Source organism: Protomyctophum bolini (assembly GCF_963924005.1).
Source record: "Protomyctophum bolini genome assembly, chromosome: 4".
NCBI lineage: Eukaryota > Metazoa > Chordata > Actinopteri > Myctophiformes > Myctophidae > Protomyctophum > Protomyctophum bolini.
Genome location: NC_137865.1, coordinates 25481015 through 25500538, shown reverse-complemented (window position 1 = coordinate 25500538; position 19524 = coordinate 25481015). Strand labels below are relative to the sequence as shown.

General features: G+C 41.1%; 2 protein-coding genes across 6 annotated transcripts in view; both read right to left on the bottom strand.

Moving 5' to 3' along the window:
- ppfibp1b (PPFIA binding protein 1b) overlaps nucleotides 1-12202 on the bottom strand; it is a 28787-nt gene extending 16585 nt beyond the window's left edge. For 4 of the 5 annotated variants that reach the window (XM_080760737.1, XM_080760740.1, XM_080760739.1 and 1 more), the window contains exons 1-6: nucleotides 12056-12202; nucleotides 4807-4888; nucleotides 3374-3579; nucleotides 1427-1519; nucleotides 1188-1301; nucleotides 526-657 (exon numbers count right to left, since the gene is read on the bottom strand). In XM_080760737.1, the coding sequence (XP_080616863.1) occupies nucleotides 526-657; nucleotides 1188-1301; nucleotides 1427-1519; nucleotides 3374-3579; nucleotides 4807-4870 (609 nt within the window). In that variant the 5' untranslated portion in view covers nucleotides 4871-4888; nucleotides 12056-12202. Of the gene's footprint in view, nucleotides 1-525; nucleotides 658-1187; nucleotides 1302-1426; nucleotides 1520-3373; nucleotides 3580-4806; nucleotides 4890-8401; nucleotides 8461-12055 lie in introns of those variants that run through there. The other variant, XM_080760738.1, reaches the window with a different exon arrangement.
- A 4695-nt stretch (nucleotides 12203-16897) lies between these two features.
- LOC308313628 (guanylyl cyclase inhibitory protein) lies at nucleotides 16898-19299 on the bottom strand (the record flags this gene model as incomplete). Its single annotated transcript, XM_080760850.1, has 5 exons — nucleotides 16898-17022; nucleotides 17321-17426; nucleotides 17996-18145; nucleotides 18351-18483; nucleotides 19229-19299. 5 exons carry the CDS (start codon nucleotides 19297-19299, stop codon nucleotides 16898-16900), a joined length of 585 nt encoding a protein of 194 aa, XP_080616976.1.
- Nucleotides 19300-19524: the final 225 nt, after the last annotated feature.

Here is a 19524-nt window from a genome sequence, read left to right as displayed (position 1 = left end):
TCTCTACATGAGATTGACATCTCTTTTCTTTTTTTTAAAACAGTATTTCTCTTTTCTTTTTTGCATGGAATTCAAGCTAAAAATACAATCTCATGTTATCAAAAACAAACAAGCCACAGGATTTTATGCACCACAGCTGCGTTGATCACATCCTGCAAAACAAACAGTGAAGTCACACACACACACACACACACACACACACACAAGCTATCCCACTAGAGGCTGACATTTCCTTGAAATCCAACAATCACTTTTCTCATTCAACACACAGCTGCTTTGAAACACATGATGGCACAAGGCTTCCCTCCTCCACACAGGTGCACGGCCAAAATAATGTGCTTTGAGTGTTTTGGTGTGTGTGTGTGTGTGTGTGTGTGTGTGTGTGCGTGTGTGTGTGTGTGTGTGTGTGTGTGTGTGTGTGTGTGTGAGGGGGGGGGGGGGGACTGTGTGTTTAGCAAGGAAAGGGGGGAAGCGGGGGAAACCTAAAGAGACAATGAAAATTCCTGAGGATTTAGCACAGCATACCTCACTGTCTCTGAACCTGTCATCAAAGTCCACTCTGTCCTTCTCCATGGCATTGAGCTTCAGCTTTAGGTTGGACACCTCAGACATCAAGTCTAGCTTCTGGGTCTCTAAGGCTGATCTGCATACCAGTTCCTGCAGTGGTGCAGAAAATGTACAGTGTTTCGAAAACACACACCTAGTACTGGCATGGTCTGGCATGTTTATCTCAATCAACCACGATTCACTACATATTACTGTCGACCATTTCCCCAAACACATCAACTTGCAGAGACTTCAAACATGCTTGAGGTAGTGATCTAACACACAAAATGTTATTGTGCCATTATATTTGGTTAAAGTTATCACAGTCAGATTGATTTGAAAAGTTGTGGTTAGGGAACAGTCAAAATAATGATTTATGAATTAAATTGATATGCCCATAACTTCTCAACTACGCAATGATATCTAGCCAGTATTCAGGTAAATTTGGCAAAAGTTTTATAACGATGCAGAAAATATTAAAAATAAGTTAAATCAAACCCATTAACAGAAGAATATCTACTGTATGCACGTCGCGATATTATGTCTGAAGCTGTGAATAGACAATAATGCATTGGCAATGGTATAGACGCATACATAGTAAAATCATGAGTGTAAAATGAACACTTGACAGTGTACAGTACCTGTTGCAGCATCTCCTCAGTGGCATTGAGTTTCTCCCTGTGCTCCTCCAGACACATGTCCAGGTCCCTGATCTTCTCCCCCTGAGCTTCCACCTGGTCTGTCAGCACACTCACCTGGACAGCACCAAAACCTCAATATTATCTTTTCAAGTTCAATGCGCTTTATAGTTTAGTTTTTATGTATAGTAAAAAGTCTTTCAAGGGAAGTCTCAAGCAAAAACGGGGCTGCTGAAGGCTACCTGAAGCACCAGTGATTCTTTATCACTCTCTAGTCTGGAGAGTCTTTCCTGGTAGTGGTGGTCTCCCCCGCTCAGCGAGAGGTGCCCGTTGGACTACAGGGAGAAAAGAGAAGAATGAAATGAATTTAAACAATCGATATTGATCCACACAGTCTGCTTTGATGGGGTATATAGTATATACACAGTATGGCATGATTGTGGAAGGGTCACTAGTGGCAAAGGAGCCATAATGCATGTTCCAGTCAACAATAATTCCTGTGGCATCTCAAGAAATCAGTCAGATGATCCTTAAAGGAGTTTTTATGTATAGTAAAATTAGGTTGTTGATGCCTTGAAATGTTTTCGTCGCATTTCTAAGCCACTAATTTGATGAGCGGCGGAGTCTCAAAAAGTCTCCGACCAAAGAGTCTACTATCTCCATGAGTTCACGGAGTGTGTAATTGATAGAAAATAAGTAATTTCTTGGATGAGCAACTCCTTTAATGTTTCACTGCCCGATAGTAATCCTACATGAAAGCCTTCTCATGATGCTACGACTGATTTATTCTCCACCAGCAGCACCGTACATGGCTGAGAAGGCGGCCTGCTTACAGACTAGAGTTCTGTGCACATTACACATAAACTCTGGCATTTGCCTGGCAGTCAGCCCATTATTGTCCCAGACAGCATGCTGGTTCCCAGGACATGAGTGTGCTTCTCACTCTCAGAGCACCCTCGCAGTGACATTGACAACACCTGCAATTCGTCTCTCATTCCCAGGCCGCTCGGCAGAGAATACCAGTGATGTTCTTGCTTAGTAAACAAAATGGTTGCCTACTTGGGTGTAATATTTGGCACTGCCCTTCTTCTGCACTTGTTGGGTTGCAATGTGGTATTGAGTGGGCTAAATTGAGAAGCAAGACAGATGTGCTAAAGCTTGTTTGCATTCCGAGCACATTTTCTCCCCTATCATCACAGAGAAACGTATTTCTCTTGTCTGCTTGCAAAACTTTATTGCAATTCAGTATATTTTCTTCACTAATAGACAAAAATAGATTTGCAATCCTAGCAAGTGAACCACCATGAGTGATGTATTTCATCCCATCACTTTTTCCAGTATACATTATTTATTTCTCAAATGCTTAAAATAAGTACTATAAAATATATTATTTGCATTTGTATTAAATATTGTATTCATATTATTAATACTACCAATGTAAATGTTCACATTATGCTCATTCATTGCATATGTCTTTTCACAGGGGAAGTTGTTGCCAATAAAAAGGGAAATCCACCACATGCAAAGTAATTCTACATTTAGAGAGTAAACAAGTCCTCTAAATCTTCACGCAGCAACGCAAGATCCCTATATTTACACATTACACAGAGGAAGAAAACAACAGTAATGTGACAAAAACATACAGTACTCGGAAGCTGAAACTTTATTAAACAGGAAAAGGCAGCTAAAACGCTATGCTATATTAACCTCCCAGACACATTTTTCATATGCAGCCTTTGGCTGAAATTGTTACCATACTAAGATCAACCAGCTATGCTATCAAATCTGTTCAATTTTATTTGCAGTCTGTTGTCTTGCTTGATCTCATCCCAATGATATAATTATGACATGCAAGTGCTTTTCTTAGTGTTTTCTGTGTGCTGAATCCTACTGCCTCACTGCCAGTGAAGAGTACCCACCGGGAGGAAGGTAGTCATAGAGCCTCTGTCTGACTCCTCCCACCCAACACTCCCTACATGTGCGTCCCCAGCCCGTAGGAGTACGTGACTACGTTCAGTGACAAATATCACCCTCGCCACCCAGTTTCCTTGCTCGATGAAGCCAATTGCACCACAGTGGATTCAAACCCCTAGACTCTGTGGATGTGGGCAGGTACTTTACCACTGTGTGACGAGCGCATGACATGCATGTGTTAAATGTCTATCAGCGTGAGTGTTTGTTTTTCTCACCAGGTGGCCCTGCAGCCATTCAACCAGACTATCGGCGGTGGAGTCTGGGATTTGACAACGTAGACCTTCCCTCTCCTCTGTGTCCATCACCTCCAGAACGCTCCTCAGGTCCTCTAGAAGGTGAAGTGCCCGCAGGCTCCCCAAGAAGGGAGAGGTGGGCGACTGGCAGTCAAACAGGCCATTGGAGTAGTCCAGAGCCTTGGAGCCTTGACAGCAAGAAGGACAACAGGTGGAGGGTGAGGCACAGGAATGAGAACGAGACAGGTAGTTACCACATCTGCCTACAGTGATGTCACAACACACTGTGAGCTTGTAGATTGACACACGACAATGGGATGAAGTGGTTAATGTGTGTGAACCACTACACTGGGGTGAAGCTAAGAAAGAATGCGAGCGAGAATGTTGGCTCTAGGTAGAATCAGGTCTATCTATGGCTATGCCCCCTTCATGTTTATATTCATACGGAAGCCATGCTGCTCTTACATCATACTCTCTGGGGCTTAGGAAAGCCCCTGAGAATAACGGTAAATGAACCACTACATACTGTGTTTTGTATGATAATGATTATGATAGTGAGTATGAGAGAGACAGAGATATGGAGAAGGACATGCAGCAAAGAGCCTCAGATCGGATTTGAACCCGTGCCGGCTTCCTAGGACTGAGCCTTAATACCATAGGGCCGGGGGTGGCCCTATATACTTTGTTGACTGGTGTCCCCAGGGGGGCTACAGCACTGGTTCCCACCTTTTTTGCTTCGTGCCCTGTTGCGCACTTGTAGATCGGCTTAGCTATGTTCACTACTTTTTACAAATGGGTCCCGACCCACAGTTTGGGAACCAGTGATCTACTCCCTACTTTTTCCCTCTTTATACAAATCCTCATCATAAATAGCAGATTTACAACAAGCTCACAGTCACGCCTTGAGTTGTGAGCTCAACACCAGTGAATAATCCTACAAATTGAACACAGTGCTTTGAATGGGACTCAGTTGGCCACATGGCCACAAGCCACCGAGCCTAAATGAGGACAGAATAAATGCTAAAGCCTATCCAAACGTGGACCTCAGGACATCATGTCTTCTGATGGCTGATGGAAATGTCAGGTCTATGACAGACAAATAGCATTACCCTGGGTCCAATTGCTGCAGACTACTTGCTTCAACACAATCTGAACTTATTACAGGTTTTTAGATCTGACAACATAAGCTGAAATCTGTACAGTTAACATCCTCACAACAGCGGGAGAACAACAGCACAAATCTCCTAGTGGGCGTTCAACTATCGCCTCTTCGCCTGCTATTGCCGGTAGTTGTCCCATAGACAAATAACGCACTCCCAGAAAATACACCAGGCTGTCGCCCACTGTTAAAATGCACTGTCAGTGTTCATTTATCCAATCAAATGATCCATTTGGTTACATTTTGTAACCTTTACCTGCTATAATGCCATCCATTTGCTCCAGGGCAGCTGCCAACATGTCACTGGCGTCTGACATCATCTTGAATCACTGAGTCACCTAGGATGAGAGAGGGCGAAGAAAGAAATGAATCACACAAGACTGAATTTTAGCTAAATAAATATTTACTTGAAATGCTTCCCAAACTCCAGTAAGGGACAACTTGTCCCTATAGGACTGCACAATTAATACAAAGCAATCTTTTTTTACTCTCTCTCTCTCTTTTTGAGTGGTGCAACCACTCCAAGGAACAGCACATCCCTATGTTTAGAGTACCACTAGGGGCAAAAGGGGCGCTGTTGTGCTAGAAAAAGAGAGAGAGAGAGAGATAGTGTTGCACTGTTTCCTGCTAATTACAGAGAGAGAGAGAAAGAGAGGGAGAGGTGTCTGCTAAATGCTAATTCCCCCACACGGTAACTCTGTCATTTCTCGACTGTTTCGGACACGGGCCGGCTCGCCTGAACCGGGCTGGCACCCTGGGCGCGTTCCTGTGGTTCTGGAAGTTCAGGGGACCCACCGGGGACCCCCACACGGAGTTGCACCACTCAGTTCACACGGGTGTGATATTTTTCCTCACAACTATGTAATCGTGAAAATTGGCACTTAATTCAAACTACCGGTACTTTTTGCTCATCTCCCCACTGTTACACAATGATTAATAACCCATGAACACCAGTCTGTACAACCTATCTCCCATCCATCCATCAGGCTCACAGCAGCACAATAAAACCACATTTTTGCATACATTACAAACCAATTACCACAGGCATTAAAGGGCCACTTCACCCTTTTTGAGATGTTTAGGACACAAGAAACACTTTCCTGGGGGTTTTATGTGTTTTATGTTTTATGTTAATGACCAAAATTTGTCATGAGAATGTGGTCTCACTTCCTTCCTGGACTACAAGTCACACCTCCATGCAGCCTCCATCCCGCTCCACAAGGAGGGGAGGTGCACCAAAGCATTATGGTCATTGTAGGAATTCAGCAATCCAGTCAAACCCTAGTGGCCTAGGAACACACAGACTTATTTTTCTGGCGATAGGGTGCAAATTTCAAATTGTGCTACTGTTATCTACTACAAATACTATTAACATTTAGTGACTGCAGTTTCTTCCAGCGGTGAAATGTCCCTTTAAGAAAATGCTAACATCTGTTGCCTGACGCCAAAAATCATCACTATCAATAACCATGATTAATTTAATAGGTCAACAAGACGTGTGTAACTACCAACTATAATAGACAGCGTCTAGTCTAGTTCATGGAGGTGATGTATAACAAAGGTCAAAACATGACAGAGGCAAATGTTGGGAAAGTAATTTTTATGCACAATGCAGGGCTACATTACACTGTGGCAAAGGGACACAGGGAATGAAACATTTGAAATGATAAAAAGCTCACTGTTTATTTTGTGTTTCCTATTTAATTGACTGAACATTCAGAAATCATGCCACCACTGTCTTTTGCTGTACTTGTTGTGGGTATACTAATATCAAGGCCAAAAGAAGAAGCAAAGAAAGAAAAGCAAGGTCATGCAACAAAAAGGAAATAACACCAAGATTGTTATGACTTCAAACCGTGACAGCCCGGTGCCCTGATAATCAAAGTTTAGGCTGCCCGAAGAATGAAACACTGGGATGGTCTGATTGTATGTCGCGGGCCGCATATACTGTAGCTTAGGTATCAGAAATGGTCTGACTTGTAGTATATCTCATATAACCGAGGTATCAGGAATGTGAGTAGTGGACCGACATTCCTTAATGTGCTTACTTCGCGGTGACATATAGGAACACCCCTTGCATAATCAGATTAAGCACTGTACTGAAGAATAACTCTTAAAATGTTATCCAGAGCAGCAGAAATTAATTTTGGCTGAGTGCAGCTTTTGACAAATAAGTGAGGCTCTGCACCCAAGAATTAGGCCACCACTGCAAAGCATTGGTTGTCGTTTGTGCCTAAATACAGAGTTAAGTCAGATCGCATCCTTGGCCTCTTATTGCTACTGCTCATATTATTGTTTTAACTGCAAACACATTCACATTTGTTTCCGTTGTCTGTGGGTATGGAATTAAATCAATGTGCTCAAAAACTAATATGGAGCAAATGAGTTGAACCATTCAAGACACCATCACATTTAAAATCTGGGTATGAGGTGTGACAATGACAACATATTGTGTTTGTGCTCAGGCATCCTCTTTCAGATTTGGATCATTGGACAACACATTTTGGAATATCAATTAGGCCATTTACCTCAAGTATTGGCACAATGTTGGCTAACAGCAGACAGGACACTGCATGCTCTGTTGGGAGTTGAGTGAAGATTCATTTCAGCGGCCCAACTCTGGACATCAGCCCAAACAACACAGAAATGCCTTTCTCTAAGAGTCTAATCAAAAGACTGTGTTGTATATTCATAGTAAGCACAAATGTGCCTGTGCATGAATACACACACACACACACACACACACACACACACACACACACACACACACACACACACACACACACACACACACACACACACACACACACACACACACACACACACACACACACACACACACACACACACACACACACACACACACACACACACACACACACACACACACACACCTCTCTAATCAGCTACCTCACACCCTGGGAGGGTGCAACACTGGAAAACGGCATCATTTTCAAATCTTTATGGAAACCACCCACCCACCTAGCACTGTCATTTCAGCATTCTTGTGGTCAGACCCTCCATTTTTTTTTTTAAGTAAGCATGCATGAAAACAGCAGGATTTTCACAGCTTACAGCAGGATGGAACAAGATGAGGACCAGTCAGTGTGCAGTCTGTGCACAGTTGTTCCATGGTGAAGGCATTCAGATAGCCAATGGGAACAAGCTGCTCAAAGCTATCTGCAGAGCTCCGACTGACTTTTTCAAAGAAGCTAATTTCTGTGCCTACTGCCTAGGTATATCTAGCTTATCTCAAACATGTTTTATTAGGAGATATATGCCCATACTGTATAGCCATAATCACAGATCCAACTGCTATGACCATATGGAGTCCGATTATGCGCATATATTGACACCAGGGATCTCCATATGGGCAATGGGCATAAAATGGACATGGACAGATACAGATATATCCATATATGGGCATAAAGGGGACATAGATGAACGAAAGCAGTAGTTTGTAGCTCCCAGAAGCAATTTTTAGAGGTACAACGTTTCGACCCATGTGGGTCTTCGTCAGGTAACGTCAACATTTATAAAAAAGTAGGCATGTTATATTACACATAACACTCTGACAGTGAGTAATACAGGTATAGGGATATATAGGCTAGTATACAGGGATATAGTAGTAGTATAGGGATATATAGTGTATCTCTCAAGGTACAGTATATGTATTATAATGTTTACTGTATAACAAGTAGGTATCACAGTGTTTGGAACTAGAAGGAAAGCCTGCAAGCCAAGGCCTGCCTTAAAGTCCTGATTCAGCACAACTCTCAGACAGATAGTCAAGTCAAATAGGGGTAAGGTTAACACACTTCAAACAGATACGTGCTCCCTGACCACTGCCCAGATGTTGCCTCTCAGAGACCTGCTATCCACTTGGCCCCTCCGCAGCACCAACAAAGTGTAGAACCTGTGTCAGAACACTTGATGGCTATTATTGCATTACTATCTGATTGTTTGACATGGTTAATGTACCACAGGTTAATTACTGTACACTGTGTCCATTTGAACAGCAACATCCATTTTACACCAGTAAGACGCCCTGAGGGCGAAAAGTGGCCTCGCCCTAAATGGTGAGATCTCGTGCACGCATCCGCCTGGGTGACGGCAGATTGCTGCGCGAGCGCTGGCGCTTTGGCACGAGGGGTCAGATCTAGCCTGCCGCAACCAGACTTCATCTGCCTGCACTGCATATTGCCCCCAGGGAGATTATGATGTCACGTGATGTCATGAGGCATGACCATATATGGAGACATGATGTCACAAGGCGTGACCATATACTGTATGTAGACGTGATGTCACAAAGCATGGGAGATGCAGGTTTTCATAGTAAATGCAACCTACGGACGCAATTGCGCGCCTAGTATACAATCCATTTCTAATACTATGTTTACATGTCTCTAACCTTGCCATGCCATCGTGGTGTGTTAATAACTTGTGAATAAACACAACAGACAGAAGACCCAGCTGAGTGAGCTCCCGGCTAACAACACACATACGTGTGTATCATGCAAAGCTAAAGGTCCCTCAATGTAAAAAAATATATCACACTCGTGTTTGAAGTGAGAATGTGATGTGACAATAAAGTCACAAATAAATTCAGATTCAATTCTGAGTGGCTGCCACATGACGGGGGGCACACACAAAGCCACGTGTTGGAGCGGCTAGCACTGTTCAAAAAATAAAGAAAATAAAACATGCCAGGATTACATAAAGTACATAAAGAGAGGCTATGAATGAATCTATTTCAGCATTTGTTTGGTAACATGGATATAAACAAAAGTAGAGTTGGCCTGGCAGGCCCGTTTTGTACCAGCGACAGCCGACAGGTACAAGCTGCAATCACAAAGAGATCTCAACAGGAGAACTCAAGCAGGCATCACTGTCATTGTGTCTCTTTCTATACGCACCACTTACAGCAGCCATAAGAGAGGGTCATTGTTCAATCTGCCAGGGCATTTCAATAGGATCATGTGAAAAGGGGAAAAAGGAATGGCTAGAGAATGCATTGCCACACTACAGAAAATCCCATTTGAATAAACACCTGCCCCGGATACTCTTTTAATCCCCCTCCCCCCAGCACAACAAACCCAAATCCTCATTCAAAAACAGGCTTGCCCTTTAAAGAAAGCAGGCGTAAAAACTCACAGAGGCATGCAGAGAGTGGTGAGGGAGACGGGGAAGAGCAGAACTCTCTAATGGCTTTTCAAATCCATCACAGTTCTAAACCCTTCAGGCAGGAGGGGAGCAATGAAACCCATCCTGACCGGTCTCCAGACTGCTGGATTACTCCCGGCATACAAAGTCTTGTTCCTCCCTCTGCCCATAACTGACTGATAGAAAACCCTGCTCTGGCACACGAAGGGAAAAAATACTGGCTTCGGGGCCACTTGTCTCTGAAGAAAAGAAGCATTTATGGCATCCATGCAACTACGTCGTTTACAAGGGCTTGGAGAACCGCACTGAGAGACGAGCTGCATTGGTAGTAAAAAGCTCTGGGAGGAATTTACAATGCTGGGCTGGCACAAACCCTAGTTTGCACTACTGTCTTCCACGAAAGAAGACAATAATAGCGTTAATCGAGGAGACTTGAAAATGAATCTAGCTCCTACATACCGTCTGTGAACAAAATAAATTCAGGGGGCTGGAATCCGTGTCTAACCACATAATGACATTCTCTTGCTCATAATTCCATGTTTTGAGCCATCTAACGTCTTGACTAAATAATCCTTTACTTTCATGCATCGTTTCCAAGACAGAACAGTCAGTCTGTTTGACCCATCTAATTCTGGCTTTGATACGTAATGCTATTCCACTACAGACAAGGCATGTTTTATACTGAACACTGGGGGAAAGTTTGAAACACTGGGGAAAAGTTTAAATGACAAAATATAACAATGCTGCAGTCATGACTTCTTAACTATGCATAGAATACTGGAAGAATACCTCTCTTACCACCACCGGTGACATCCAGACAATTCAATGTCAAAGAGTGCCAAAGCTAACCATATTACATTAACAAATAGGTGAAGACAGTGGTCAATGGGTTTTTTCTGGTGTGGTTTGTGTTTGTGTAACTGTACCTGTAAGGAATCGACATATGCCAATGAACAAATTGCTTGAAACTTGTACAATATAAAACCCCCAACACAAATAGCTCAGTAGAATTACCCTGTTGTCTCTTGGCAGCAGATATATTTGTGGCATTCACTAGTTGCCTGTGGGGTGCTGCTCTGAAATAACCTGCAGCTATTTATTTATAGAACTGTGAGCTCAAAATATTTGATTCAAAATGTTATACTGCCTAGTACACATCAAAGGGGAAACTGGGGTACAGACCACAAAAAGGGGATTATTTCTCTCTATGTATAAAATAGGCTGATTTGTGGTCAAAAAAATCCACCACAGGCAGTAGTAGTAGTAGTAGTGGGTCCAGTAGCTCTGATCCATAACCTTCTACTGCTTCTACGATTCTGCCCTATGGGTCCAGTATACGTAAACAAACTGGGGTAAAGATACTAGCATTGAATGTGATTAAACTCAAGCCTTTCTTCCTGTCAATATGCATTGCAAATCCAGTAATCCTCCAATAACATTGTAAAATACCATATATTCTCAAATTATGCTATTATATTTATACACAGCAGTTAATTATCTATAAATATGCCTCTTTGTAGGCCTACAGTTAAGTGTAGCCTACTACATGACAGAGATGTGGAAATTGGAAACTTCCAACAAAAAGAGCCAGATGTAACTGCCCGATGAAACGTGGCTAATAATATGTGATGATAATGTGAAGAAACAACCAACCGCAAATGACAATATATATTACAAAGAAGAAACCTTTCTCCTATAATGAGTTTGACAGAACATAAATGCAACGCTGGGCTGGCACTGTCTGAGTGTTAGAACGTCGTACACTCTTTTTAGGAACCCGTGGTGAGCATTGCATTGTTCCAGTGGCGATTGGCCAGCAGAGCATCCGGTGGATGGTTGGATGGTTCATCTTTATCCACAGACAACTATCCAGTCAGTGGGGCTGATGATGACGACAGCGGTTGCATCAAGGAATAATATAGTATATAAATAACTATTCAAAAACAACATATCTGGGCAACTTTACCTTTTTCCAGTCTGAATTAACTGGTCTATGTGACTGTCAATGTCAACACCTAACGCAAACCACTTAAAAAATGTATAGTATATAAATTAAAATGTACTTAGCCCATTGTTGGTCTATGTAGTGTAAAAAAGACGTGACCTCAGGCAATATGGTGAGTACCAAAATGTGAGGGCACAAACTGGGTTGTGGAAAAGTTAACTTTCCAGACGTAAGACGTTACATGGGTACATAAGCATATTAAACACAGAGTTAACGTACGTGTTGTAATAACGTTACAGCGTTGTAATTCAATCACAGCAGCCTCGCTTCGACAGTAGCACAATCGAATGTGAGAGGCATCAAAATCATGCTGAAGTAACATACATACTTAACTTACCGACAGTTTACTCCAAAAAAAATCCCAAACGAATGTAACGCTGCAAACAAAATGACAAAAACCCACAGCTGCGTTGTTTCATACACTTCTCCAACTTTTACAAGCCTACCCACGAGCCGTCCACATCCCTACGCCATGTCCAAGCGAACTGTAATGACACAGGGAAGTTGGGATTGGAAAGTTGAAACGTCATCACTGGAACATCCCGCCCTGCTCCCGACTGCACTGCTTTGGGAAAACCAGAGCCATAGAAGTTACGACATTGAGGGGGCAGAAAACCGAGCGCTCGTTCATGCAGCCTGGAGAGTGACGAGCTGGAGTTTGAAATATTGTTTTCAACGAGGGCGGCGCAAATATCACCAATGTTAGTTAGGCATGTGCATGTGTGCAGTAAGGCTATGGACCAGAGCTAGTGTGCAACGTGACAACTGTTTTAAAGTATTGCACAGTGACTGACAACTAAAGTCCCTGTAATGTTTTGGTTGTTCTATTACAAAAAACGATCTAAAATAAAGGGATTTTAAGATCATTAAAGCTGGGCTGTTGCCTGAGTCCAATTTTGATGAATTGAAAATGGTGGGCCCCATTGTAAACAAGTGTAAAGCTTTGTGGTGGTGTCGTCCACTCACAGTTAACAGTTGTATTGAGTATGAAATGTACTGTAATTCTGCAAACTGTTAATAAATCATGACAATCAATCAATGCATTCTGCCAACTTCCGGTCCAGGTCAGACTTTGTTACTGTTCGCTCTTCACTAGCAGCAAAGAGAGCAGTCTATAGAAGAACCGCCATTGGACTGGCCCCATGAAGTGAACGGAGTTGTCGTAACTATGTCTTACTCTTACTCTATGGCTCTGGCCTGGGGAAAAAGTCTGCACTCTGCATCCCATAGCCCGAACAGATGATCGCAGTGTAATCGGCTCGCTCGTAGCTCTGGTCCACGGCAGCAATGGCTATGGACCAGAGTTAGCTCACTCGTAGTAACTCTATGCTTGCTGGTTGGCAAACTGGCCCGGCACTAGGGCACAGACTTGTAGGGGGCAATTAGACGTCACCAGGCTTTCCACCTCAGTGAGCTCCAGAGTCCAGACTCCAGAGCCATTTTTACTCCACCTAGTCGGCGTGAGGCATTCCGGATACCTTTGACTTTGTTACAAAGTAAAATTATAGGCTACTATTAGCAACAACAACACTGGCAACTGTATTCGTTTTTATTCTCATGTATAATATTTCAGAAGGAAACAGGCAGCCATCTATATAACATGTATTCATGTAATTTGTAAACCACCTTTAACAAACAAACAAAAACATACACAAATAAAACTAGCTGCGGTCGCCTGACAACTAACTTTACTAGCCAATCACATCCCATTCACCCTTTGGGCCATGGGATTTAAACTACGGGAGTGCGGCATCCTCTTTGTGAACGACTACGAGCCCTTTGGTATCCTTTCTTTAGTGTCTGGGAAGGGAAGTGCACGACATCAAGTGGTCTGTATGAGTTCTAACACCTACAATCTCTACAGACTTGCCAGTTGCCACCATTTATTATTGATTGAATGATTGATTTTTATATGATTATTTCACGGTATGCTGCTGTGGTTCATAGCTCTAATGCCGTGCAATGGCATTAGAGCTATGGACCAGAGCTAGCAAAATGGGTACATTTCAAACGAAAATACAAAAACTGCTGAGGATAGAACCAGAAAAAGCACAAAGACTTGTTTACATATTGGGTCCAATATTTTCAATTAATCAGAACACTTCTATGAAGAAAAAATAGTTTAAAAAAAAGGTGAAAAGGGGGGACTTTGACTGTTTTTTACAGGCCCAGTTTCAAATTGCAACCGCTAGCCTCTTTGAGAGCGGTTTTGAAAGAGTCTAGAAAGTACTTTACAGAGCAACACAGAAAAAATAAAAGCAAGGGCATAAATCAACATTAAAATAATGTAAAAACAGTGGAAAAACAGTGGGGACATGAATAACATAGATTATAAAAATCACACCCGTGTGAACTGAGTGAGGGGCGCTCTTATTATCATATGTCAAGTGTCAACATGTAGTTGAGTACTGTAGAAGTAAAAGTACTGAAAATGTCAACTGTCAACTCATCATACATGTATACATCATCATCTCATTCTCAATCAATGGCATATCTCCCACCCAATCACGCCGGCCAATCACAATTTGCGTCCTCACTTTTGTCTTCAATATTTGTGTTTACACAAACACTGCATAGGAAAAAACTAAAAGCAAGAGTGAAAAAATAGGTCTTGAGTTGTGCTTTAAAGCTGTCTATAGAGGCTGTCTGTAATGTACCAGTATTAATTACATCAAGTACTGTACTGTACAATTTTGAGGTATTTTTTGTATTTCCAAATTGTCAGTACTTTTACTTCTACAGTACTCAACTACATCTCAGAGATAAATATTATTTTACTCCACCACAATTATTGGAAAACTTTAGTTGCATGTTACTTTGTACATTTTGATTAACCCTATATATATATTATATAGAGACCTACATTTAACTAAATAACTATAGGCCTACATTTCGGCCATTTGAAAACAGCCGATGTACAAGCTCACAATGTGTTGCGATGTAACGCATTGTGAGCTTGTCGATCTAATATTTTCAAACGATTTTTATACATTTTGAAAAGTTGTGAAATGGGACATTCGGCATAATAAGAAGCATGAAGTACATTTTGATGCTTTTGTACATTTTTAATTCCAGACTTTTACTTACTTTTTTAAGTACTTTTTAAATAAGAAGTTAATACACCATTGCACATAAAAACGACTCCAGGGTGTCCAATTGTGGCACTCCATCTTTAAGTTGCCACACTAGCATTTAACAGATTGTACCTGTATCACCGGCGTAGGGTCCATTGGGCCACCGGGGCTGTGGCCCAGACTGTTTAGAGCTGGCCCAGAAAAGACGGGAGCGAAAACACAAGAAAAACAAAAAGAGATAGCTAACATTGGCAGCCCTTCACCCCCTGTGCATGCAAATTACTGTTAGTAGCAAACCACAGCAAGCTGCCTTTTATTTGTTTTAAATTGTCCCCACTCCCCAGCAATACGGCAAAACCGCTCACCTATGCCAGAGTTGCGCTGACCGGCATAGGTGGAGTTGGAGTAGTGACAAATAAACCATCTCTTGATTCTTGGGCTTGCTGGCTAATCTATTCAAATCATTCAAATCTATATGAATAGATTTGTCTGGAGTCTGGACCCACGGAATCAGCAACTAAATTGTATTTTGTTTGTATTTGTGCCGTCACTGCCGTGGGTCATATTATCAATCTCTACCTGTAACATTTGGGAACTGTAGCTCTTATGCTTTCTGAGACAGGGCCTACTTTTACTGGAGAAGAAAGAATAATATAACAGATGATACAGTACACTAGGGCAGCTTTGCTGCTTGCATGGAGCCCTAACAAGAGAGACAAATGCAATTTTACAATGTCATAACATTATGGTTTATTACTTAGGATGACAGTGTATAAATACACTTAGACACAGAAAAATGGGTTGATTTTTCGTGCTGGTGACTGGGTTGGAAAAATAGCACCATAACTGGTACATTAAAGAATACATAAAAGGACCAATGCTGTACAGCAATGGTTCTCAAAGTGGCGTTACAAATCATTTTGGTTCCATTTGTATACTCAAAAGGTCATGTATTAAAGGTCATGTTACTGTAGCATAATACAATGGTTAATTCCCAAACCTTTTAGCTTAAGACACAAAATGTTTGCCCTAAAAAGCCACAACGTGGTGTGAAAACATTTTTTCTAATTTAGTGAATTTCTTTGATTATTTTCTATTTTATAAATGAAACTCTTTTTGAAAAATGTTTGGATTTTAATTTTTTTTGGAGTTTATTTTTATTTTTATGTATGCATTTTTGTGGAAATCTATATGGAGCCCCCGAGGGGACATAATATGGGTATATATCTTTCAGGGGTAGGCCTACCACGTGTGCCCTCGGGGGCTTTATTTATTAATGACAACATTAGGAAGCAAAGAATAAGGAATATTCACAAAAATCGTTCCACAACTGACAAATGGGTCCCGGTGGCCTAATCATGCATACCAAAGTCCCTGTGGGCACACTGGACGCGACAGGAGTGTCAGAAGAAGCTGGAGCTTCTTTTCCATCCACCAGCTGTCTAAAAACCCCACGAAGAAGAAGGGCTTCAGCTTCATCTGACGCTCCTGATGCGTCCAGTGTGCCCACAGGGACAATGTGTGTGTGTGTGTGTGTGTGTGTGTGTGTGTGTGTGTGTGTGTGTGTGTGTGTGTGTGTGGGGTCCTTGAAATTACAGTACTACCAACCAATCACTGTCTGTCTTACAGTACTACCAACCAATCACTGTCTGTCTTAAAGTACTACCTACCAACCAATCACTGTCTGTCTTTCAGTACTACCAACCAATCAAACACGAACACCCAACAGAAACAAATCAAATCAAATCAAAGTTTATTTATATAGCACATTTTCAACGACCAAGGTCGAACCAAAGTGCTGGTAAAAAAAAAACAGAAAAAAAGGAGCAGAAGAAAACATATTAAAGCAGAAGAAAATAATTAACGAAAGGCGTAAACCAAAACAGATCACAACAAGAATGAAACAAAACAGCAGCTCTTGCTTTGCCATACAGATTTTGTAGACTGTGCCAAAGTCTAGGAGTGAGTAAACCTTTCACTGGATCACAAACCATGACACACTTTGTTATGGAAACCGCTGACAGGTTGATTCTTGACAGTTTCAGTCCAAACGTATCTGGCATAATCACTCAGAAAATATCAGAATTCAGCTTACGCTTGTGTCCCTATAAAGCAGGGTCCCTCTTCAGTGGCCTCTCTACCTTCACAGTGTTGGGGTCACATTCCAGCATCTCTCTGATCCATTCATCATCCAAAGCTCCCTCGATGAACTCCTCTAAGCTGATGACAGCTGGACACAAGGCATCGAAAGGAAGGCAATTTACAATAACAAATCAGGCCTTTAGCAGATGGTCTTTTGCAGAGCAATTTACAAAGTGCATCAGAATAAATTGGTTTGAACTGTAGACATGTATAGGGGTGCCAATATGTTGCTGCCAAGAAAACCAGTAAGTACCACCAAGATAGCATAATGAGTAAGTATTTTTATGCAAACTATTTTATACTTTTACTGAAGTAACATTTTTAATGCACAACTTTTACTTAGTTTGTATGTACTGAGAAATGCTATTACTGTAATACTTCCTCACCATTATTGTCTTTATCCAACCTCATAAATATCCTGTTGGTGCACTCTTCAGCTGTAAGTGGGTTGAACTTGGTAAAAGCAGCAGCCACGGTCATCTTATACACAGCCTGCAAGCAAAATGAGATCAAGTTTTACTATAAGATATGCAAAACCTGTAAAGCCATATAAGTAGGCCTACGTTGGACAATTGTTTTGAATCTCAAAATGGCACTGAAATAGGGCTGCTATAATTCATCAATCTAATCAGTTAAATCAATTATAAAAAATATTATAATTACATCATATATATGTTCAATCGCTATTTGCTTCTGCTTCAGCTTCACGTGCAAGGGAATTGCATTGTTAATGTATCATTTTTGTACAAATGACTTGATTTATTTTATAGCATAAATAATAGTACTTCTTCCACCAGTAAATGGTAAAAAGGTTAATAGTTTGTATTGAGACCTGCTTTATACTGTAACACTATGCTGTTGGTGCACTCTTCAATTCTAATATCAGTTTGCAGTAAATGTAGAAATAATGTAGAAATACTCAGGTTACAAGCAAAAGTCTTGCGTTCAAAACTTTATTTGAGTAAAAGTATTTGCATCAAAATATATTTATGGTACCTAAAGTAAAACAACTTATTATTCTTATCATGTTTTGTACATTTGTAAACCGTGAGCCTACCAACCTTCATGATCTCCAGCATTTCCTCCCGGGTGATGGCTCCATCGCTGTCTTTGTCATATAGCTTGAATGACCAACGCAGCTTCTCCACAGAGGAGCCTTCAATCAGCATGCTGATGGCCATGACATACTCCCTGAAATCAACCACCCCATCCTGGAGACAACCACTTTCATTAATACTTGATTTATTTGCATATTGTTGATTATTTTAACAAACATTTGTTTTGTTGTTGCTGCTGGCTTAATTTCAGTTTTATAATGATTTCAGTATGTCATGGGTATTGTGCTGTAAAGGGTGTGGTCAAATAACTGTGTTTTTGATAAAACATTAAAATAGTCCAAGCATATACACGGTTTACCCCATTATTGTCCAGTGTGCGGAATATCTGCTCTGCATACTCAGCTGACTCATTGCCCACTGTCCCATTGCAGAAATGCCTTCGGAACTCATGCATAGTGATCAGTCCACTTGGACATTCATTAATAAACTTCCTACGACAGAAAGAGACCAGAGAACAACAGACACAGGATCATGGCCCAAATAACAGAACATATTTATCTATAAATAAGCTTTCTTCTTGAAGAGCAAATTGTGTACCTGAGGTCCAGATGAGAAATTAAATGCATTTTAACCTGAGGGGAATTGAGGTCATCCTTTAACTTGACCTTTAGAGATTAGCTTACGCCGTTGTTTATGCCGTGGTGGCGGAGTGCCAAAATAATTAGGCTTACCCACTAGCCACTTTGTAATCTTGCTTAGACTGTTTACTCAATGAATGCTCCATCCATTGTTTTAGCTCATTTCTAGTAATGAAAAGTTATGTACATCATTATATGGATGTAATAAGCAAATATTCTATACATTATTTGTTTAAAATGCCCTAATAGTAATTAAAACAGTTGCATGTCTGGTCCATGTGGTAAATTACTGTTAATCTGTAGTAAACCAGAACTGTTGTTTAAACCTGATGCATCATGTAAAAGACATTCACCAATATATTTCTAACAGCTACAGAGCTAGAAACCACTCAAGGACCATAATATTGTTTCTGGATCTTCTTGCTCCATTCTCTAGTAAATTCTAACCTAAAAATGCAATACATCTGTTGCACTCAAGCAATTGTGCATGTAGAACTGCATTAGCTATAAAACCCTGGTAATAACAGGGCTTTCACTTAAGTCTCCTGAAAAAAAGAAAAGGAACAAAATGTTGAATTTGAAAGAAAAAATAACTTACCTAAACCATTCATAAAGTTTTGTGACATATGATTCCTCTCTCCTGCAAGGCAGAGTTGCTGATTGCCCCATTTCTTTACTAAATAATGGCTCTGCACTTGCTGCTGACTTTATATACTACACACACAACAAATCCCAGCTTATGCTACACTTTCTTAATTACACTTACCCATGTCACATTTGACAAATTAATGAAACCTAATCTGCTTGTGGGGAATAAACAGGATGGGTATATGAGTTGAAATAACAGAAATTACTCTATATTACTGTATTTTGTATCGATTTAATACTTTATTA